Source organism: Phoenix dactylifera, chromosome 4 (genome assembly GCF_051530095.1).
Source record: "Phoenix dactylifera cultivar Ajwa chromosome 4, Ajwa_hap1_PhDact_Kaust_v1.1, whole genome shotgun sequence".
NCBI lineage: Eukaryota > Viridiplantae > Streptophyta > Magnoliopsida > Arecales > Arecaceae > Phoenix > Phoenix dactylifera.
This window is the reverse complement of record NC_143193.1, coordinates 2,319,527-2,343,474: the sequence shown is the minus strand read 5'-3', so window position 1 is coordinate 2,343,474 and position 23,948 is coordinate 2,319,527. Positions and strand designations below refer to the sequence as shown.

The 23,948-nt window shown below is 37.0% G+C and overlaps 2 protein-coding genes and 1 non-coding gene across 5 annotated transcripts; 1 reads left to right on the top strand and 2 right to left on the bottom strand.

Moving 5' to 3' along the window:
- Window positions 1-456: 456 nt before the first annotated feature.
- TRNAL-AAG (transfer RNA leucine (anticodon AAG)) lies at window positions 457-537 on the bottom strand. Its single transcript has one exon. It is a non-coding gene; the product is annotated as a tRNA-Leu (tRNA).
- Window positions 538-863: 326 nt separating this feature from the next.
- On the top strand, window positions 864-3,814 carry LOC120113123 (11-beta-hydroxysteroid dehydrogenase A-like). The gene is made up of 4 exons (XM_089930322.1): window positions 864-1,031; window positions 1,123-1,315; window positions 3,024-3,106; window positions 3,698-3,814. Exons 1-4 carry the CDS (start codon window positions 864-866, stop codon window positions 3,812-3,814), a joined length of 561 nt encoding a protein of 186 aa, XP_089786448.1.
- On the bottom strand, window positions 3,258-23,457 carry RMI1 (recQ-mediated instability protein (DUF1767)). Of its 3 annotated transcripts, XM_088719547.2 has the most exons (12): window positions 22,881-23,455; window positions 21,048-21,218; window positions 19,220-19,365; window positions 18,535-18,665; window positions 18,361-18,420; window positions 13,882-14,279; window positions 13,080-13,190; window positions 12,600-12,728; window positions 9,647-9,904; window positions 7,428-7,740; window positions 7,166-7,300; window positions 3,258-3,539 (listed from the first exon to the last, which is right to left on the bottom strand). In XM_088719547.2, the coding sequence occupies exons 1-9, from the start codon at window positions 23,397-23,399 to the stop codon at window positions 9,734-9,736; spliced, it is 1,836 nt and encodes a 611-aa protein (XP_088575673.2). In that variant the 5' UTR covers window positions 23,400-23,455; the 3' UTR covers window positions 3,258-3,539; window positions 7,166-7,300; window positions 7,428-7,740; window positions 9,647-9,733. The 3 variants fall into 3 exon arrangements, with proteins under 3 accessions (XP_088575673.2, XP_088575674.2, XP_088575675.2); XM_088719548.2 differs by lacking the exon at window positions 18,361-18,420 and having other exon boundaries at window positions 22,881-23,454; XM_088719549.2 differs by lacking the exons at window positions 12,600-12,728; window positions 13,080-13,190 and having other exon boundaries at window positions 22,881-23,457.
- Between the last annotated feature and the right edge of the window lie 491 nt (window positions 23,458-23,948).

Below are 23,948 nucleotides of genomic sequence, written 5' to 3'. Positions count from 1 at the left end.
TCTGCATAACAATAGACATGTAGTTCTGGTGAAAGAACTTCAAAATCTGGACCTAAAGTGAAAATTTTCAAACTATTTGTTTTAGATAAATTTTTAAAAATCAAAAAATAAAGAACATTTGTTGATAGTGGTTTCACTTTTTTTTTTTTTTGTAGAACTTAGAAAAATTGCAAAAGAGGCAGTTTCATTTGTGACGAAATAATATATATATATATATATATATATATATATATATATATATATATATATATATATATATATATATATTATTTTTAGACAATTAGAAAAGAAACAATTTTATTTGTAGAAATTAGAATATTTGAAAAAAAAACTGAAGAAATTTTTTTAAAAAAATAAAATAAAGAGCAATTATCGATTGTCGTTTCCCTGTTTTTCTCTAAGAAATTTAGAATAAATAGTTTTATTTTTCATATAGAAATTTAAATAAAAATATCCTGTTGAGAGTGGGATTTGAACCCACGCCCTTTCGGACCAGAACCTTAATCTGGCGCCTTAGACCAACTCGGCCATCTCAACGTGGATGAATAAGTCTTTGCAGGTATTTTATTTAACCATAGATACTTTCCAAGGCATTATCGCAAAATGAACTATAGTATGGAAGAATGCTTGTTCTGAACATTATAGAAAGCTCAAGGATGGACGACGTTGTATTCAGGTTAACCATATCAAAAGTAGAATGTAGAGCCAGCTTGAACTCATAAACTGCGAATCTCACAACCGGGCTCCATAATGGTCAACTTTTTGCACCTTGTTACTACCATGGAAGGATAATACCCTCCTTCCCTCTCTCTCTCTCTCTCTCTCGCTCTCTCAAGGGGGTCATCGATTTGGTAACCAAGTTCATGAACATTGTTGCACGACCTGCCACCCTCATAGCATTCTTCCTTTTCTTCCCTCCCTCCTACCTCTCCAAGCTCTTCTTCTCCTTCCTTTCCTCCCTCTCCCCTGAGGACATGATGACTCACAAGGTCGTCCCCTTCACCGGTGCCTCCTCCTCCGGCGTCGGCGAGGTTGGCTTCCCTTTTGATGACTTCCGTCCCCCTCATGCATCTCTATCTCTTACACCATTATTGAACTCATTAACTTCCCTTGTCCTCGCAGCATTTACCTTATCAGTATGCAAAGAAAGAAGCCTTCCTAGTTCTGGTAGCTAGAAGAGAGAGAAGCCTCACAGAGGCCGCCGAGAAGGCTCGGGATCTCGGCTCGCCTGATGCCCCTGTGGTCCCTATCGATGTGTCCAAGCCCGATGAGCATCGGTGGTTCATTGATGCTGCCATCATCTACTTCAGCCGTTGTATGTGCGTCTATGTGCATCCTCTCCTTTGAGTGTCGGGATTTTTTTTTCTTGATGTGATAGTAGCCTAATAGGAGTGAGAGTGGATCGGATACCGAGCATATCCAAAAACTATCCCGATACTAATAGAAATTTGAGCATCCGACTAATAACCATATCTATATCCATATCCATCAAAAAAAAATAAATATGAATATTAATATGAATAGACAACTATCCGAATATCCGATTTTATTTATAATTTTATTTAATTTATATTGTATTTATAAACTTTTTAAAAAAATAAATGATCATATTAACTTGATATTAACTTGATTTATCATTTACTTAATAATATCTTTGATTCTATGACTACAAAGTTTAATTATCCGATTTATATACAGATTTATATCCATACTTTCAGTATCTATATCTGTATCCTTTTTAAACAAATATAGATATAAATTTTTATATCCGACTAACATCCGTATCTGCATGCATATTCGTCAAATAAAATAAATATGCATACGAATATATTATTATCCGATCCGTATCCGATCTAATTTCAGCCCAATATGAATAAATAAAAAGTTAACATCCAAAACTTTAATAAATAATATTTTTTTATGTTTACCTTGTATATATTTAGTATTTAATGTTTAGCTCTTGTACAAAAGTTAGAGCATGAAGTAAGATACAATGAAAGCTAGAGGTTCAACTATCTTCATTAAGAGAATGAAGTAAGATACATGAAGATCCTCTAAGGCAAGAGGAAAACTATGCAAGTCTTTACGTTGTCACGGCTCTTTTCAACATGTTCAGCAGCAGGCCGAAACAAGTTGAAAGTTTGACGCAATAAGTATTCCCATTGAGAGAAGTAAAAGATGGCCATGTGAAGCGTTTGCTTCGTCTTAAGAACACATGCTAGAACTCAAGACATATATGAGCCGTGGCAAGTTGCAGTTATTGTAACTCTTACTTTTCTACAGCTCATTTTCTGGATTAGTTAATGTTTCGGGATATATCAATTTCCATCATAGTTATTGAGAACACTTTTTTTTCACTGAAATTGAAGCTTTTAGAAAAATCTTCAGGAAATCATTTCACTCAAGGGTGTTTCTCCCTCTCCCACCCTCCCTCTCCCCCCATGAACCCATCCATCTTATCTTATCTCACTGGATTTTTTCAATAGCTTTATTAATGCTTTTGATGCATGTTGCCGTTGCTATATTCCTATCAGCCTACTTACCAGTTAGGTTGGTACGGAGAGTGGTTCAACAGATGCTTGTGAGATCTTTCCCTTGGACAGAACATGAAAGGACAAGGAAAAGTTGCAAGAGATCATGGTTTTTGACAACTCCTGACTTTGTATCCAAAAGGAAAATGCCTAAAATGACAAATTTTGCAAGAGAAATTCTAACAACTATCCATGCATGGTAAACTGAATTCTTTTGGAAACCTGACAAAATATAGCAATATAAGTAATTCTTTTGTTAACTGCATGGTTAACTGGATTCTTTTGTTATTTGATTACAGGATATTATAGCGATATATCTTAACAATGCATCCCATAACGTCATTTAATTGTAATTTTAATTAGATTATATGAATATTTTTAAATATAAAATGGTCCCTGTCCCCAAATGAATCATTGAAGAGACTATTGCTCACTTTGGGCAAGAATCTCTTGAAGGAGTTGAACTGATGAGCCTAAAACTTTGTGTTGCAGTGAATCACCTCATTGTCAATGATCCAATTTGGACTAGCTGCCTCTTTGAAGAAATCAACATATCTGCCTTCACACAAGTGAAGGTATAACATTAAATAAATTTTTTTACTCCATAACTTGGGCTGTATCTTATGTTTGTTCAAAATTTATCATTAAAAATTTCATTCAATTCAAATTTTCAAATTATGATTAAGCTAAAACTTACATTTTTCAGCATATATGATACTAATTGTTTGGCTTGTTAAATTAAATTGATTTGCTAAGATAAAATTTTGATTCATAACAAATTGAAGGGGAAATGAAAGTTGACATGTCTTACAAGATTTTGCTCTTCCAGTCCCCATGTCACTATTTTTCATCTGCACATAATTTCAGAGTACCCTAAAATGGAAATCAACGTCATAACTCATATCTATCAAGTTTAATTCACAGAGCATTGATCTTCAATTGCAAGACTCTTTTCAGGATGTAAACTTTTGGGGCTCAGTGTATCCAACTTATTATGCAATTCCACACCTACAGAACAGCCAGGGCAATATAATTAGGACAGCATCAATGAATGGCCATGTTCCTGCTGCAAGAACAAGCATCTACAAGATAATGAAAGTTTTAAAATAGTTTAAAACATAAAAAGCTTTTTGTTTTGGTTTATAGAATTTATGGATGATTTTCAGGAAAGCAAGGCAGCAATTATCAGGTTCTATGAGGCATTGCAATCAAAGCTTCATGCGGAGATCAGGATCACTGTCATCACTCCAGGTTATGTTGCATCGGAGCTCACCAAATGCTAAGTTCTTAAGGAAGCTGGTGAAATAGGAATCGATGATGAAGCTAGAGATGTACCTTGTCAATCACTAGTCCACAATTTGACATCTACTCTACATCATAAACCTGCATTAAAAAGCATTACCTATCTTGCGAACTAAACTTTTTCTGCGATCGAATGGCAGGTCCAGTTTGGACCACTTCCTGTCGATTGCACAGAGAAGCGTGCACAATGTGAGCATCTCATGCAGAAGTGATGAATATGGTCCTGTGCCTTGATCACAAGGTTCTCTCCTGGTTCAAGCCATTGCATATGGTCATCCGCCTTGATCCCAAGGTTCTCTCACTCATTCTGTGTTACTAGGTCGGGCGTCACTTCAACCAAGACACTCAGTAAGGGGATCCTAAAGGCGTCAAGAGCCAAGAAAACTTTTGTTTCCAGTTTCAGTGACATCGCCTAGCACTAAGAGACAAGTGAATGAAGGTGGAGCTAATGATATCGTCAAGGAGTGAAGACAATGAGGGCTCTGGATATCTTTCTAATAACATCAGATGTCACTGGGAATAATTTAATAGTATTTTTCTAAGACAGGTGGAAATGTTATTTCACTTTCGAAGAATATATAAATTAGGAATAAAATTGAGGGATTTCTCAAGAAAGAAGCACTCAATGATCAAAAAGGAGGGATAAAAGTACTAACATCATCCGATGTTTCTCTCAGCTATAGCTACAAAGGAAATAGATTCCCAAGGAAACAATTTTGACTGTCATAAAATAGAAGCAAACAGAATAGACTTGCATATCACTCCTTGAAAACAAGGCCAAGCCCAGCCCGTTTATTAAACAGGATTATTTTCCAAGAAATGGCTCAGCCTCCGGCTCAAGCAGGCCCGGCAAGCCGTCCGTTCCATGAGCAGGTCTAAATGTCAATTAGAAGTTTTTCAGTTAGGGTTTGTTTGGAAGCTGGTAGCTGGCCGCCTGTGAATCCAGCTACAGCCAAACACCCATGAAGTTTACAGGCCCGCAGTTTGTTGAGTCGCAAAGACTCTAGCTGCTAGTCCCCTGCAGCTTAGGCCTAAGCTGTAGGTTCTAAGACTGGCAACCAAAAATGACTGTGGATCGAGCTAAAGCAGCTAAAAAGGCTTCCATTCGAAAAAAAATAAAGGCAGCTCGAGCAACTCTGGTCCCTCAAGAAAAAAAAAAAGAAAGAAAAAATCTTGCCTGCTTCAAGTCACCTTCTCCAAACCAAGCCAAAGCAACTATCCCTACACATGTCACCCCATGCCATCATCTAGAAGTAGTGATGGGCATCGGGCCGTGCCGGGCCGGCCCGGCCCAGGCCCACCGGGCCACGGACTAAACGGGCCGTGCCCGGCCCGGCCCGGCCCGGCCCGCCGGCACGGCCCGCTCAGCAAAAAACGCAAGCCCGGCCCGGCCCCAGGCCCGTGGATTGGCGAGCCGGGCCGGGCACGGCACGAGACGGGCCGTGCCAGGCACGGCCCGTCTCGGGCGCAAACGGGCCGTGCCAGGCACGGCCCGTCTCGGGCGCAAACGGGCCGTGCCAGGCACGGCCCGTCTGGAGGGGGGAGAAAATAGCCGTTTCCAACAGCTATTTTTGGTTTTTTCCCAAAATACCCCTCCCAACAGTCCAAAAACGGCTAATTTGAGGGGTATTTTGGGAAAAAAATTTCTGGCTCGCGGGCCGTGCCGGGCCCAGGCCCTTATGGGCCGTGTCGGGCTGGCCCGCGGGCCGTACCGTGCTTGGCCCGCGGGCCATGCCAGCCCAGGCCCTTATGGGCCGTGCCGGGCTCGGCCCGCGGGCCAGAAAATGGTAACCCAGCCCGGCCCCCTTTCATGGGCCGTGCCAAGCCCGGCCCAGCGCCCATCTCTATCTAGAAGTCCACACAGGAGATGCTATTGGCAGCCCCTACACTGATGCCTTGTGTCACACCCTCCCTGTTTCCAAAGAAGGCCATGCCTGGAGAAGATCAGATCTCAGCAGCCCTTGCCCCTAGATCAGAGACGACCTCAGTGGCATGATAGGTGCACTCTTGGATTTAAAATGACTACAGTGCATGGGAGCTAGAGAGAGCAAAGTTATGCAAATGTGATTTAAAAAAATGAATTTAAAATGGGGATGTATATTCAAGTTGTTAATTGACAGTCTATGGAAAGTAAAAATGAATGTTAATTTCGTTCCAGAGATAAAGCTCCATCCATATCCCACTTGCCTTTGTTTATAGGTAGTAATTCAATACAGGTGTTTGGGAACTTCACAAAGTTTTTGCATATCAATCAAGAATAAAGATAAGCTCGCCCCCACATCTACAGGATGGCTGCATCTCCTGCAGTTGCATCCAACCAAATAGCTTCTTCAAAGTTGCAACTCCCAGCCACAGTCTAGCAAACGAAAAACAGTAATTACAAAATCTCAAGCTGCAGCCCTCCAGATAGAGTAGATTCAACTGTATGCAATTCCAGCTACATGCAACTTGATCTGCACCAAGTCTAGTTGCAGGATTCTAAACAACCTCTTAAACATGTATAGCATAACATCCTAAGTGGTGTACCATAACTGACATTAGAATGACAGCATATCATAGCGAGGGAAGAATAACCCTGACTACCACATAGTCATGAGGACTAACAAACCTTTAAGGAAGCAATATGCCGATTGGCTAGTTGGTGAAGAGACCTCACAAGAGGCTAAGTATAAATGGTTTTGTAACTTTCCTAAAAGGTTCCCCGACTTGCTAGAAAGATGCTAAGGGATGCATCTATTTCTAGGCAGGTGTAACTTCCTTTGCCAATGAGAGAAAAAAATATGTGCCTCACTTGTCCAAATCTTAAGACAGGGTATCAGTAGAAATACACTGATTAACAAAGTAGCAAGATGACCTAAGATGCCCATCAACACCAAAAAGGCTAGCAAAATTGACCTGGACCAATTTACCCAACCCAACCCAAACTAAACACACCTAACCTAGCTCATTGAATCCAGTAGTCAAGCATGGGTCAAACATGTCACGATCTACTAGTGAATTTATTTTCCATTATCCAGAAGCTGGGAGAATTGCTCGTTCAACAATATCATTTTCCATTAAACCTTTGAATTCATTTAATCTGATGTGGGTAATCATTTGGCTTAAACTATCAAATCAAACATTTGCTGACATTTTTCACCAAAAAGAACAAAGCACCTGTACTAAAAGCACTCAAGAAGGGATCTATAACCACATATCAGATGCAGCCCGTGAGTTAATAGTCATTATATATTTAAAAAATTCATAATAAAGGTGATAAATTAAAACTGACATCTGACAGTGAACTAAGTTTCAGAAAATATTATAACATAAACATGCATGGATACAATTACCTCTCATGAAGCTTGTTTCCACTCTTGACAGCAAGAGAGACCCTGCAGAACTTGCTGATCCGCACAGCTTTCAAACTGAAGCCATGTTCTTACAGGAAAAGTCAAGCAAAAACAATGAGCATAGAAAGATGGTCCCTGATCATCACAAAGACAAAATACAGAGAGATCACTTTTTTTTCTGCAGAGTTATGTGAATCTATGATTATTATGGCTCCCCATACAAAAGGAAAGAGCAACTATTCATTTGGTAATTGAAGCAAACCTTTAGCCAGTGATGCCAAAATTAGAACAGCTTAAAGCCCTCCACCCTAGAAATTTCCACAGGTTTATCCAGGTTATGAATCAACCATAAATCAGGCATGTAGGAACTGGATGCAGCAACTCCAATGAGCAAAGAGAAGCAGGATTAGGCTTGGTAGCATAAGCCCATTGTTACGTAGTTCCTCAGGGAGGTGAAGCCATTGACTATGCATCTCACTTTTCTCATCTTGATATTTGCCGATCACCACAAATCCTGTGCTAAGCAGAACCATTCTTATCCCAGTCACCCACTTCACTAACAACCATTCCGTGTCCTGTTGGAACCCAGATGTTTCTCATTAACATGTAGATGGTGCAAAGGTCAGAAGTTGAAAAAAACATGACATTATGCTTGATGGATTCGTTAATACAAAAATATTATTTACTTAATTATCATTCAATCTTGGCCATATGGTATATTATTTTTTTACACTTGCACAATAAGTCAGTGTTCTAATGTATCCATCTCCATGCTTCCTAGTGTAAAATTCTTAAAATTCCCAAGTAAATGGCACAAAACACTTTTCTTTACCAGTCCTTAAATTCTACCAATTATGAAACCTGCACTAGTAAATAAAGTTTCTTTGTCTTCTCTTTGTAACTCCAAACTTTTTGAAATAATGAACAATTTTGAATAAAAGAATTTGACTTTTATTTACACAGACCAGTGTTTGAACAAAACTTGCAAGAATCCAGGGTAGAAAAAATGGTATTTTTATATAAAACAAACCATAGTTGGGCATATGGACCTATATAGACAATGTTGTCAAACCTCCCAGGAAATCCTAGGCTTTGACCCCCTTAAAGGATAGGAAGAATGCCTATGCAGCCACACAGGCACTAGGAGTAAAAAAACTAATAATTGATAAAATTGGTGCACATTTTTTAGATGCAAAACCATAGAAAACCTTGAATTATCCAATGATCAAAAGTATATATTGGACTTACAAGAACAGATAAAAAAAATATTGAAAAATATTGATAAACAATAAGGCCATTAACAACTTGAGCTATTCAATGATGAAATGATTCATTTAATTACTGCAGTTTTATTACATTTTCATTGAGCAATTTGAAGAAGCTAAGCTTCAAAGAAGCAATTGCATGATGTAGCATCGACTAATACACCATTTTTTCTCTCTTCAGTAAATACTTGTGACTTAAAGAGGAGTTAAAAAAACCTCTGATAAGTCAAGGAACAAGGAGCATGCCAGAGACGTTGGCAACCACTAGGCAGCTACGTGCCAGTCTAGGCAATCAAGTGGCCACCCCACATGAAGTCATGGAAAACACCAAAAACCAAGGTGGCCTATGCTTGTGTAATCCATACGCCTAGGCAGCTGCCTTTAACAACAGCAGATATGGCAAATATAGATAGTTTGCCACCACATAATTTAGAAGCATTACAAATACACTGACAGTCACATCATGATCTGTAAATTTTGTTGTGATCATTTGACTTATCACTTAGTTTAGTACCATATGGCATGTGCACATAGTACTGATTCATGACATTAAAGAACACCTTTGATCTGGCAAGCTAATAGCCTCAAGTGGCTAACTGATTAATGCCGTCAAGTCCGCTATTAATTAATATTGATACAGGAAAGAAGCTTGAATAGTGCCAAAAACTAATGTGACTCATATTAGATTGCCAAACACAAAATCAGATTAAATAGAGAGAACCACAATTAGGAAAACATCAAAAGTTTTCTTCGAAATTATGTATTAAGCTCGAGCATGGTTTGAACTAAGAGTACTTTTTTTTATTGATAACATGAATCAGTTGGGTATCAAAAAATTTAATGGTAATATCATAACATTGTAAGCATACGTACTTGAAGGAATGAATGTGAATTCTAAGTCATTTCCAGCAACCAAAAATATCTCAAACTAGTTGTGCTTAGCCAAATTACTCTCTGTACTCACAAGAATGCATCATATAAGAAGAATGACCTTTTACATTGAGTTAAGGAAAACAGAAGACCCTAGGTTCAAGGTTCCCAATGGAATGGATACTGTCATACCTATACTTGCAAACCTGATATAAAAAAAATATTACTTCACGAGTTCCAGATTCACTGAATAGGATAGTGCAAAGACATGACTGTACTGTTGCCATCAAAATGAACGTATAATAAATGAGCGCATGAGTTTAAGATGGATCAGTAAAGCCCTTACCCAATGCTAAAGTATCTCTGTTGATTACTTCTCAGAACCTTCCAGTAATACATAACCATAGTCAAAACAAACGAACAATCATAAACATCACGGAGATAAATCAATAGGCTTCAAATGGTTATGTTGTTTATTTTGAGGAGCAGTAAACTTCTTCAGTCTTTGAAGGAGCAACCAGGCATCAGATGTTGAACAGCTCTGGTTCATCTCCAGGACAACAGGAAGAGGAGAGTTTCCATTGACCTCCACCAACATTGTACCCTATAAACAAAAATGGAAATTAACAATGCAAGATAAAGATTTGCAAATATGAAGTATTGAAATTGCTACTATTATCAGTTAAACATATACGATGCATATGGTATTTACAGTTTAGCCACACCAAAGCATAACTTATCTAAATAAGAGGCAAATAGAGATTTATAAAGAATTTATTCAAGAGAATCAAGGCAACAATCAACATAAGTTTGGCATGAGACACTACAGGAGCATGAAAACAGTATAAGCTTACACAACCTCTTTTTTTGTGCAACAAATATGCCAATTTACTGAACTTTAAAAAGAACTTACAGAAGGTGAAACTCCAAGCCAAATAAACAAAGCAATAGAGTTAACTAACATTTCAAATTCAACAAAAAGGAGTAAAGAAGGGAGTTTACATTCCATAATGCTCAAACAAAGTACTAATATAAAGATTCGAAATGTTGACCAAAAAGTTGCATGGAGATCATAAAAACCATGTTATTGAGTCATTGTATGCAATGGTAGTTGAGATCCTCTGCTATTCAGCCTTGAACTGGAGAAGGTTGGTTCTCAAAAACAAACCATCCCAACATCGCATAGGCAGTCCATGATTGAGCAGATCCGGTGCACTGCAATTAACATTGCCATGTCAAGCATGGGACTCATTCAATTAGGGGTGCAACTTGGATTGGGCTCAAACCCAAAGTCATTAAGCCAGTCCATTCATCTGGTAGGTTTGAAATGAAATTTTATAAATTAAGGTTGGGCTTAGACTCAAAAATCCTAACCCAACCTCATAGAGTTGGATTAAGATTGGTCTACAACCAAAACAAAACCCGGCCAAACCTGATATATAAATGAATAGATATTCATATTTATGTTTCCAATTCATATTCATATTCCATACAAATAATTACATGTTTATATATTATATTTTTTAGTCTTGTTACCACTGAAATTGATGAATAGTTGAGGCATCAATCTAATAAATATTATTCCAACAAAAACATCCCAAACTTTTGCTCTATCTTAAAATTCTTGCTCAAGTAGATCTCATCTGATTAATGAGTTCAATTAACGACATGAATTTAGTGCAAAATGAGGTTGGGTTGGGTTAGAGACCTCCCAACCCAACAAGCCCGGTTGGGTTAGTGTTAGGAGATATAGAGGTAGGTTTTGGTCAAGATTTGCTCTCAACCTGCCCGCACACACCCAAGTTGCACCCCTACATTCAATCGCGGGCCATTTGTGCTATAGTCGGATGACCCATGTTTAAGAACCAGCCCTCTCTAGTTCAAGGCAATCCTAGAGAAGATCCAAACTATGGTTTGATGAACCGTGCTAAACCGGCTGCTTTGGGACATACCAAATCGGACAGATCGGCTACTGGGTAGTTTGACATAATGCTTTGGATCGATATAAAGTCACCCACACTCCAGCACTCGATTCGCAGCCTTCCCTTCCCCACCCCCCGCCCCCGGTCCGGGTTCGCAACTACTCAACACTACTCACTCTCCACACACCCCCTCCCTTGGGGCATCACCGATTTGCATCCCCCCTTCCCCCGCTAAGGTTAGGGCTAGGGTTTCCATTGGCTCTTTCCCTTGCTCCCTCTCCCCCCATCGGCGACGACAACGACAAAGGCTTTTGAACCCTCTTATTTCAATACGCCCTAGAACAGCACAGTACCAACCCATACCGTGTCGAACTGGTCGCCAGCTGATATGCTCCCCGATACCTATTCCGTAAACCTGGATCCAAACTCTACTGTATTGTTACTTTTAGAAGTAATACATAGATATTGTTATAACTTCAAACCAAGCCATAGTAAATCAAAGAAAAAAAATCATGCAAATGAATCACGGCAAGAGACAATGAAAATGTTAGTGATAAAGAATGTTTGACCATTAGCAAAATATTTCTAGATCCAACTTATTGGCTTGCTTTCAAAGTGGCAGTAGAGAAGCAGAAAGTCATGAGCTACAACTGCTAGCCATCTCCAAAATGCTATATGCCTAATTCCAAAGACGTCAAAACAATATCCACAGACTAAAGAAATGCACCTATTAGCAAGAGATATTCCCTGTTAGTCTCCAAGGTTACTCAAATCTATTGTGGCATAATGCATCAATATAGTTGAAGGATGTATCACCCTATCAGCTTTAAGAGAGATAGAGATACAACTTAAAAGTGCATATTCAAAGGAGATTCTAGAATGTTATAAAAAAATAGTATTAATTACTTGAGCACTAAGGATTATATTCCTAGAAGTTTTATCGATCATGGACTTGAGTCAAAAAGTGCAGATCAGATCCACATCAGGAAGTAAAACTGCTATTAACGGCTTAACATGGCCGTGATTTGCCTTTATACCTCGTTTCAATATTATAACTTGTTTTCCTCACTATGTCAGAGTTGCAATTGTTCTTAATAAGTATATTTTAATTGTACTCTTGGGAAATGCTGTAACTGGTAGCACATAATGCTTAATCTCCTTGATGCCCTATTTATTCTTGAAGCAACACAATTCACAAGGAGGAATTGCTATATCCCCCCAACACACGCACTTGTGTGAAAAAGTGGAGGAGGGGAGAGAACCACTTGCATGCAGACCAACATAAGGTGCTAAATGCCTACAAAGCTTGCAAAGCATCAAGTGCAAAGGTAAAAAATGTCTTCAGAAAATTATACAGGAGGTGTAAGTTGAACATACCTCAAATTTAGCCAAGAAAAGCTGGAATTTTTTCATGGTCTCCCTCATATCTGTTACTGTTTTCTTATCTGATGAAGAAAGAGCCACAGTGACCTCCTCAGGAGAATGGCCAATACCATTCTTTACAACCTGAAGAGTGGCAGGACTTTTTTACTAAACAAAAAATTGACAAAAATAAATAAATAAATTATATATATATATATATCATCTTCTCTTATAGCATGCAAAAGGCTTAAGAGTCCCGCATGCCTGCCGGACTCTGATGCCTTCCGAATTAAATCTTCCATAACATGCCCTCACAGGCCACGCACTCAAATCAACAAGGGACGAGGGGATACTGCTTGAGATTCCCTGCCTTAAAGAGTCCCAATTCATGTGTCTGACTTCTCTCATGCACATTGCAAATGTAGAACTCTTGTAAATTTATAATCTCACAAACAAAATCAGATCTGTGTTACGAACATATGTGCTTATACTCACATTGTGGTCAATGAGCACCTCAGATATGAGACTCCCATCATCAACATATACATGGAGTTCAAATGAACTCCGTTGTTTGAAGTGGAACCCCTTGACACCGGTCAAAAAGCACTGGAACAATTCTAAATTGTCAGCATTGTGTTTTAATTTTTAGAACAAATGAAACTCCAGTCACAATTTCTAGCACTAAGCAAACAATCACAAAACACATCAAAAAAGGGCTAAATAGCTAAATATCCAAAGCTCTACTTATATGTAATTGAATTAAAGATTGGAACCACTTTAAATTCAAGAATGCATCTATTACCTATAAATTATAGTCCTGCTACAAATGCATTTACTACATTTTCTAAACAAACCCTTTGAGTTTTCCACACATCTTGTTAGAAGATTGAATGGGTGCATAATAGAAGACATCACACCTTAATGTCAATAAGAGAACGTTTTACTATATACATATATCACACATATTTCAGATATTTTTGGTATGTCATGGTGAATAAAAACTTTTTCTTCTGATCTGATTAAGGAAAGACAAAAGTTATTAACAAGTTATAACAAAAATGAAAAATTTCACTAAACATTGGCAAATAACATGCAATGCCCAGACTTTTTTCTTTACCATAACTGAATGATAGTTAGAAAATTAAAATGGTCATGACACCATATCATGAGGAACATTGATATAAAAGCAAAGGCACTCAAATCAGAAAAGCAAGACTAATGGTCTTTAAAATGGTTTTATAAAATAACATTTATAATTTGTATGTATTCCGGTAGCACCAAGCCAGAATATAAATACCTTGATTTTCCCTTGAATGAATGGTGTGTTGTCCTTCTGGGTGGTCCATTTTGCCAGCAAAGATGCCAGGTATGTGAAAGGAATTTCCCTTTCACCACTTAGAATGAGTTGATGCTCCACTACGCCAACAGCATCCACCATGTCTGAGGCATGAGAATTTTCCACATCTGAAGCAGCGCCCGAGGATAAATTAGGTTCAGTATCTGGTCTATCGTTCGCAGAAATAGGTTCTTCTGTAATGTTTCCTTCAACATGGGCAGCAACAAACTCTTCTTCAGCCGTTACTCGAACATGTCGACTAGTAAATTCCTCGGTGATGTTTCTTGCATTTTGTGGAACAACACATTCTTCAAAAATGGTTCCTCCGGCAACAGTCTCAGAACTAGCCAAATTAACAGCTACAGAATAAAAATAAATAAACAAAGACCACACATAAGGTTGTATGAACACCATAATCACCTTGCTAATACCCATGTGCAGGCAGAAACAAATACAAAAGCTTCACATAAAGGTAAACTTCAGGTTCACAAGCATGCAAGATACGAACTTATAATTAACTTGTGCTTGTTTGAGTTGTTGAGGGTGAAGCACCACCTTAATTTCTATGAAACTAATATAACCTTATGATGATAGTAGTAGTAGTAGTAATAGTAGTAGTAGTATATTTGCAACCAAAAACTGCAAACAGATTATGGAAACAACAACATTGAAAAACCATAACGTATGGATGAAATAACTGGCATTACGATGAAGCACCATGCTCATATCTAGTAAGTACACTGAAGCACATTATTGCAGAATCCAGCACTGTCAGAGGTTTATTTGTTAGAGATTTCACTTTTTGGTGGGAACACAGTTAATAATCTAAATTTTATCACTTCAGGGACTGTTTTTACATAATTTAATAAAGCAATACAGAATGAAGGACTTTCACCCTACAACTAAGGGGCCCACATGACTTGTTAAGAGTTATTTCAAATAGGGAAGCCTTGCACAAAGAGGAAAGGGAACCATTCGAAACCATTAGGGAGTTTTCATCAGTACATCACTGTAATTCATATTCAAGAGTCACGAGTCACGACCAATCATTTTGTTAATTAGAAATGTATTAAATGATGTAATAGGAAAGGATTAGAAGTTTTTGCCAGAGAAAGTGATAAAAGAAGGCTTTAAGAATTGGTGAGGCTCTTTGACCATTATATCCCGAATCTTCATTATCAATGAGAAAGAAACATTTTTGCTGATATTGAGCTCTTTTATCCATCTGGCAGCAGCAGAAGTCTGCTGTAACTTTCTGGTTCAGTTAATATCACTTTCTTTATTCCTCACTTATTTCATCTGCACATGCAACTTGAACCCTAGCATCATACCTTGCAATTCTTTCATCCATTCAGATATCAGAAGGGAATTATACCTTACATATCATTGCATAAAGAATATCTAAATAGAAAAAATGGCAGCACAAGAAGTTAGACCGAAGAAGATAAGCAGAGATGCAAAGGATGATTAAGCAACCTATACAAGATATTTAACATCTACAACTTAAAGCATGTCCATAAACCTGTGCTGCATCATAGAAATAAACCACATAATGGATCCCCTTGAATATTTCGATAGGAAAACTCAATGACGAACAACTTAAGGAGTTCAATAAACCATTTCATGAAATGTTAAGAAACTTGGTTTCAATATTGGTTGCAGCCAGACTGCATGAATTTCATTTGCAGCAGTTTTGGTAGTTCACTGGTTTCACTTCAAGCTTCAATAATTCTTGTAAATTAAGAAAACCGAAGAAAATATCAACCAGAATTAGGGATAACTAAAAAGAACAAAATAAGTCAAAAAACTTAGACATTATTTTGAAGTATAATGTATTGTTTAAGACCTAAATACACGAAAACCTCCCATTGCATCTTGTGTCCATATGCAATATGTATCAGATAGCGGCACTCATCAAATATATCTAGGACATTTGTTGAACAAATGGACTTTGCATATGTTGATGCTATTGTATGAAGCATGGAGTATATATGTTATTGGATGCTTTTCAAAATATATGTAAAAACACATTTATTTATTTGTTGTCATATCCTAGCCATGCATATCCTATTCTTTTAAAGTTTGTTGTATCCATATCACAAATCTATGTCAGCACTTCATTGTTGAGAACCTCCATATGTATCATAATGGTGGTTTCACATAGAATCAATGGAAGTTTTAGCTTTCTAAGAAAATCAAATAATCACATTTGCAGTGTAATATGTCATTTTATTTTTCATGACAATCTAACACGAGCAATTCATATTTGCAGTTTAATATGTCATTTTACTATTCACGACAATCTATAACATGAGCAAGATAAAAAAGTATACAAAACATGAGCTCTAGGAATGCCAAACTCTTTAATCTCATGGGCAGCTAGCATCATAGTGCTTCTAGATCCTCTCCAAACTTGCAAATATAAGGGAATAAGGGTTCCCTTATGGCGGTGGGGTTGGAGTCGACCCTTAAGAGGTGGGGTGGGTAATAACGTAGGTGGGGATAAGAAGAAGAAAAAGAAGGGTAGGGGTTCGATTCCAGTTGGAGTCAACCCTCGAGGGGTGGGGTGGGTAAAAGGGTAGAAGGTGGGAATTAGGAGGAGGAGGAGAGAGAGAGAATATGGTTCTAATGTTTTAAATATAAGATATGGGGGCAAATAAGCAGCCTACATATACAATAAATTTGACTCTTTAAAGTTTCAATCAAAACTTTGAAATTGACCCAAACTCTGGATATGTTCCAGCCAAAGCCAATGAGCTTTAGTTTCAATCTCAAAGTTTTAGAGTATTTCAAGTTAAAGTCTTGAGAAAATTTTCAAACATGTAAACCAATGTCATAAGAAGCATGACTGGCATGCTTTGAATTATTATTCAACAATTATGAAAATAAATTTTGCAAGTTGATGAAGAATCAATAATTGATACTCTTTTTTAAGTATTAGATCTCTAATGGGCCCAAGTTTGGTGCTTGACAAATGATATTCATAGGAAAGTTCAAATCTATCACAATACACGAAGATCAGATTTCCTACAAAGGTCCAAGTAAATAAAATATATTCAATTATATTACATTAAATTAGAGGTTACTGTAGATTCAGATTTAGGAGCAAAAAAAATTGCACCAATGATACACAACTCTATCAGCACAATTTTCAAAGTTAAAGCTTACCCAAAAAGATTGGATCCCTATGATGAGGCCCCGTACTTATTTTTCTAAAGGGTGGGAATCTCAAGGACCAAGCTAAACAAATTACATGTTTTGAAATTGATATTTCTACCTATGGATGTTCTTAATATTTTCACATGAACAATAAAAAAATGGAGATTAATCATTGAGAGCTAATAGTATCGGACCATTGGCTCGAAACTCTTGAAACAAACCCTGCTTCACCACAGCATCTAAGATTTTTCAGATCTTAAGGATTCAGCAAGTACTTTTAAAATGTATACATTTACATCCACACCTGGAATCTCGGAATTTAGGCCATCAGGACTCTTATTACTGAAGAGTCTAATGGATTTGGAGAATTTAAAAATTCTAAGCCTCTAAGAGATTAGCAATTGCATATATGTACTTTTGGTTGAAGCAATCATGCATACATATATATGTATAAATGGGATAGACTGCGCTCCTCTCAAGTGGAGCTTTGGTATCTATACCTCTTAACTCCAAATCAATAATGGGGCATCCAAATCAAAGATCCACACTATTCATGATCTATGCCACTAAAAATACGTAAAAACCAAAAAATCACATGTTTTAGCGGTCTCTAAGATACGCATCATGTGGATACCCTCTCCTCTGAAGAAAAGCAAAGTCCATCCATATATATTTAGGCTACGATGCACTCAAGTTCATTTGCCTCCAAATGCTCCCTAGTTAAAATCAATAATGCACCTCTCAAAATGAAATCGACATCATTGATCATGATCTACGGTATATAAAATATCTAGAGACTAACAATCATTTATTTTACAAGTATCTTGCCTATGCATCAAGCGAGCACAAAATGAATAAAGCAATATAGCTCGTAAGCTAAAGCATCTTATGCACTACATAATTTGCAAATCAAAACCATTGATCTTGATCTAAATTCTTTAAAACATATACAGAACAAATTTCTGATAATTTAGTGCCTCATAAGGTTAATTCTCTCTCTCTCTCTCTCTCTCTCTCTCTCTCTCTCTCTCTCTCTCTCTCTCTCTAATGTATGAACAAAGCAATATAGCTCGTAAACTAAAGCATGTTATACACTACATAAATTGAAAATCTAAACCGTTGATCTTGATCTAAATTCTTTAAAACATATACAGATCAAATTTCTAATAATTTAGTGCCTCATAAGCTTAACTCTCTCTCTCCACAAATGTATGTATGCATGTATGTACGTATGTATGTACGTACGTACGTAAGTACTAAGAAAAGTTAATAAATGTTGACCTTCCATTTCTTTAGCAATATCCCAGTAGTCGCAGCGTCTAAATTGTCGATCTCTTACAACTAGAGTTCATCACATATGGAGCCAAAATTAGATGCATGACTTAAAAAATTTGGATCAGTTGACAAGATACAAAATCTTAATAGTCATTATATGCATGACAAAGAAGATGATACCTTGAGCCAATTCTCGGGGATTATTCACATTTTGAGAGATTGGGATGTTTGTTTGTGCACCATTATTTATGACATCAGATGGCCAAGCAGCAAGCGAAGCTCTTCTAGACAAAGGGAGTCCACATTGCTTCCTGCAATAAATGTGATAAATACAAGTTATCTCATAAGAGTAAGCAAAAAAAATTACATAAATAAAAGCTGACAATAAGGAGAATTGTAAAGGTTCCATTGGCGAAAGGAATTAATTCTAAGGCCTAAAGCATTGTAGTGGCTAACTAAATCGCTGTGAAGAGAAACCCAACACACTTGAGTTCATATTGCAAGGAAGAGTTAGTAAGATTCTCAGGATGTCAACAACAATTAGGCTTAGATTTTAATCATTTCAGGATCACGTTGCATAGTATAACTTAACAAATAGAAAGAAAATTCACTTTCTACGAAAATCCACCTAAACTAGTTATGTTTTTTAACCCTGAAACTGGAAAAAACTTAAAATTGCATTTTTTTTAATGTATCAAATAAACCTTTCTCCTAAAATTAATTGTTCAAAACTTAAAAGAGCCAGACACATTGATGCAGTGGATGATACCATAAATATATTAGACATTGTGAGAAAGGAACATGAAAATGTTGAATGATACAAAGTCAATAATATTCTCAACACTGAGTATGATTTTATTAGTACCTTTTGCTTCGTGGTGGTTTATTCACTTCGCCAACTAGCCTTTGACGAGCTGCGTCCAGATCATCAACCTGCCCCCCAAGAACCTCCAAAACTTCGGGGACCAGCATTAGAAGCCCTCGTCGTATGTGTACATTACAAATAATAATCTACAAATTGTTATCCCCCACTTTTTTACTCTTGATGTATACAGTTTAATTATCAAAGTACATTTTGTAATCTTAAGTCCTAAAAAGGGAATAGGAATTTTAAACAACTGAATGATTTTCAAAAATCAAATCATCAGACATATGAAATAACAATAGTAGCAGCAGCAGTAGAAAAAGTAGACCATATGAAATTAATAGAAATCAAGCAAATGTCCATCAACGAATATCGAGAAGTAAATTAATAGAAGAACAAGCATGGTTTAAAGAAAGGCTACATTGCCACAACTTTTTTGGAAAATATAAAGGAAATTAGCATCTAGCCCCAAATAGTTGAAATTGTCCAAATGATTTTCATTGGTTACACTACTATAGGCCACCAAAATCCATCATTGAACACAAGCTTCTCTTTTAATGTATGGTCCGCAAATATATTAGTAAACAACAAAAAAAGGTGGTGCGGTGATATATCAACCCAATTACAGTTCTGTATGGAACCACACATGTAACAAATGTCAGTGTCCTTACCCGTGAATCAGCCTTTTGTGTTTCATGACAACCTCTATACTTCCAAAAGTAATCATGCCAAGTAATTCCGTATCAATTCATGGAATGTTAGTTTCAAGTTGAGAACCAGTCAAAATGTGTATTCAAACTTGGACTAATCATACCTTGCTACATAAAACTAACTACAAATACATAGGATTATAGATGTGTTCATTATTAAAGATCGGATTTATTAACATACACAAAAAATATAGTAAAACCATGACAAAATATAAGGCAATATTAATGCCATACCATGAATGAATAAGCTCAATCAAATTTCAAAGGGATTAGTTTTACAGAACAAAGTAACATCAAAAATTTACAATTGCATTTCACCTACAATCAATACTCTGAAATGTGTTGAAATCCTGGCCAAAGAGTTTGTGCAGGAGAAGTCCTGCCATGATACTTAGCAAAGCAACTAACAAGAAAAAGAACATGCATTATTAGTACACAATCTAAGGTCATATACCAAGAACAAACCCTCTAAAACTACACATTCAAACATACATACATACATATATATAGACAAAGAGGGTGGGAGATGGACTTTGCTCCTCTTAAGAGGAGAGAATATTTACTCTTCGTAGGTCCAAAATCAATAATCAAGTGCTCAAATCGAAGATCCGCACCACTGATCATGATTTATACCACTAAAAATGCCCAAAAATTAAAATTCATGTGTTTTGATGATCTCTAACTTACGCTTCAAGTAGACAAAAAAATGGACAGTTTCCATTGTGCTATATGCTAAAATACATGATAAAACATTTAAATTAAGAATCCACCTTATTGACCATGATCTAAATATGTTAAAACATGTATAGATTGAAAATCAATAGATTTTAATGTTTAGATCATATATTTTAGCATACTTATTCAATGGAAACCATCCATTTCTTGTCTACTTAATACAAGGTTAAAGACCACCAAAACAAATGTTTTCTGATTTCTAGGCCTTCCTAGTGGTATATATATATATATATATACTACATATACACACATATAGGTATAAATATAACACACACACACATGCATTTATTTCAAAGGCATAAACTATAACAGATGAAAAGTCAATTGAGAAAAGTTAACAGAAGAAACATGAATTAATATTTCTGAAGAAACTCAAAGCAGACCTTAAAACCAGCAGGAGCAAGAACTTCCAATTCTCTGATAGGCCTATATTCCATGCCAAATATGCGCTGAACACCATCTGTCATTGACAATTTCAAGCACCTTTTAAATCCAGCAGGTGCATCATGATACCTTTCTCGAAGAGGAGCAGAGATGTTAATTATTTCATCAACCTAGAGGCATAAAATGGTTGATGTTAGACCTCTGTTCATATGCATGATTACAAAATCTTGGAAAGCAAGAAAAAAGTAACTGAATAGCAAGAGAATTGGTACAGAGTTAATGAAATGCTAAAAAAAATGGATACGGTCAGAAAATCATCTAACAAAAGCAGAACACTGCAATATTTCCACAGAAGCAACTCAACACCAATAACCAACAATGTACAATGACTAGAAAAAACATACTCAAGAACATTTAACAAAAACCTCAATTTATGAAATTTAAATCAGAATTAGCCTACCAAGTGACTTTCTTTCTGACTGAAACAAAAAGGTAGATATGCATGAATTGGTCATTGAAGGTAACTTTTTTGCTTTAACAAGGACAACTTATCAAGGATAATTTTTACCCTCCATTGCACAACCAAATAAACAAATGGTTTTGCATTCAATGAGAATGTGTCTAGAGCCAAATATACAATACTCAGTCATGACAAAACTTCTTGCTAGAAGCAAGTGTGTCGGGTGCAGATTCAGATGCAGGTACAGTGAAGCAGATCTCTTTTAAAAATAAAAAAAGTTAATAAGAAAATGCTTAGGAAGCGGATGCAAAGACGAGTTTTCTGCGAAGATTCTGAAGTAGATGCACCACCCTAAGCAAAAGATTCCTGTTACTCAGTTCAAAAACAAAAGATTATTTAAAGGTTTATTTGATAACAATAAATATTAAAACATGGTCATTGATTCATTCTTCATAGCAATAAGGACTGAGAAGACAAATTGAACAGGGAACATCATAACATGAATGCATAAAGTACCATATGATAAAACAAAATAATGGAAAACAATAAAGCAAAGTAAAAGGTTTGTAGAGAAGCAAACCCTAGATTCTCCCATCAAATAAAAATAAATTATGACCGCATATCTCTCCATCAAGCCTTCTTAACACATTATAACTGCTATCAGTTGATTTAAGCTTAAGCTGGAACAGCTTCACAAATATATATTTAATGCACAGGTAGCTAGTTGTGATAAGATGCAGGCAGCATGTAACATAGAGTAAATACCTGGAAAATATATATTTACCACACCACTATAATATTTTTTTTTAAACATGTATCTTGTCTGAATTGAAAATCATTGGCAAATAAATTTTAGTTTTCATTACATTGTTTAATAGGAATACACTTAAGTGTTAATGCAGGATCCTAGAATGAATTATTTGATTTTTCCAGCCCACAAATGGGATATGAAGGTTATAGTAACATGAATGGATGTGTCACATAAAAATTGCTTGTTAATCTCAACAAAGAGCAACCAAGAACTCAGAAGCTAAATTGGTGTTATTTTAATTTTAAGTTCCATTACTTTAAAAACATAGATTAAGTTAAAAATTGGTTTGAAAATAAATTGCCAATTTTTCAGTAAGATTTTTAAGGGACATATTAAATGTTTTACTGTTTGTTCACAACAAATAAGCAATCGAGCAGAACTTGGATTGTGATTTTCCGTTCTAAAGTAGTTTGTAATATAGAGAAACATAATTTTAGATTTTTATTTCATGAAAACTCCTAATCAAGTGAAAGCAAATCAATCATAACAAACCACAGACCTTTAAAGACCATCTCAGATATCTAGGTCAAGACCATTACCCTAGGAGACAAACCTACACACCTGGAGAACGAAAGGCCCCTCCAGATCGGCCTTATGCATGGCTTGCACGTTCTCAGGAAGGACGCCAGCGCCACAGATATTCATGTCGGAGAGGAGGAACTGCTCGAAGCACCTCCTCGCCTTACCGGCTATGTCCAGGCCCTCGAAGCCGGACCCGTAGCTCGTCAGGGCTTTGACGCAGAAGCCCAGCCATTCCGGCCGGAGCCGGAGGCCGAGCCTCCGGAGGAACTCATCGATCGGCCGCAGAGAGCCATCTAAGCCCGTCCATGGCACGGATAATGATCCGTCGTTGTCCTCGGGGGCTCCGGCGGGGCGAGCGGGGGGCGGCGGCGGAGGGGAGGGCGGGGAGAGGACGTCCGGCACGTCGACGAAGTCGTCGTCGGATATCTCGAGGGGAGGATTGGGAGCAGCGGGGGGAGGATTGCGGTTAGGGCTAGGCTTTGGAGAGGTTAGGGTTTGGGGCCGCCGGTCGTCGTCGTCTTCGTCGGAGGAGCTCGGGAGCCTAAGCCTTCGCCTCATTTTCCCCCCCTTTTTCTCTCGTTTCTTTCGACTTGGGGGCTTTGCCGCCACTTTGCTTTCATGGCCTTTTATACCGGGGGATATTGGATCCGGATCACAGCAAGCTGGCCCGGATCCGAACCCAATAGCCTGGGGTGACTAACTGTATTAATGTGATTTAATTATGCATTGTATATAGTAGTTATCAAATCATTTTGTGGTCACTATATAAAAAAATAATAAAATTAAAATTAAAAAGTTGATTTTAATAAATTTATTAAAATTATTTTTAATAAATTTTAAATTATTTTTTGGTTAATTTATTAAAAAGTTGAGGAGGAAGAAAATCAAGGAATGTTGAACCAGTTCGTACCTATACCGAACCGGTTTGGTCTCTAACCAGTTCGATTCAGCGTTAAAAAGCGGTGCTGGACAGTACCGACCTGTGCCGGCCTGAACCCACCTAAACCGGCTGAACCGTACCAGTTCCAAATTTTTTTTAGATTTTTGGATACATAAACTAGGTTAAACCAGTGATACCAGTTCAGTACCTATTCGTACCGGTCTGAA

Coding starts and splice junctions, on each gene's coding strand:
- LOC120113123 (XM_089930322.1), top strand. CDS start 864: ATGAACATTGTTGCACGACCTGCCACCCTCATAGCATTCTTCCTTTTC. Junction 1,032..1,122: donor CCTCCTCCGGCGTCGGCGAG/GTTGGCTTCCCT, acceptor TTGTCCTCGCAG/CATTTACCTTATCAGTATGC. Junction 3,107..3,697: donor CTGCCTTCACACAAGTGAAG/GTATAACATTAA, acceptor GATGATTTTCAG/GAAAGCAAGGCAGCAATTAT.
- RMI1 (XM_088719547.2), bottom strand. CDS start 23,399: ATGAGGCGAAGGCTTAGGCTCCCGAGCTCCTCCGACGAAGACGACGAC. Junction 21,219..22,880: donor AGGGGCCTTTCGTTCTCCAG/GTGTGTAGGTTT, acceptor TTATGCCTCTAG/GTTGATGAAATAATTAACAT. Junction 12,729..13,079: donor AGGTGCTCATTGACCACAAT/GTGAGTATAAGC, acceptor GCCACTCTTCAG/GTTGTAAAGAATGGTATTGG.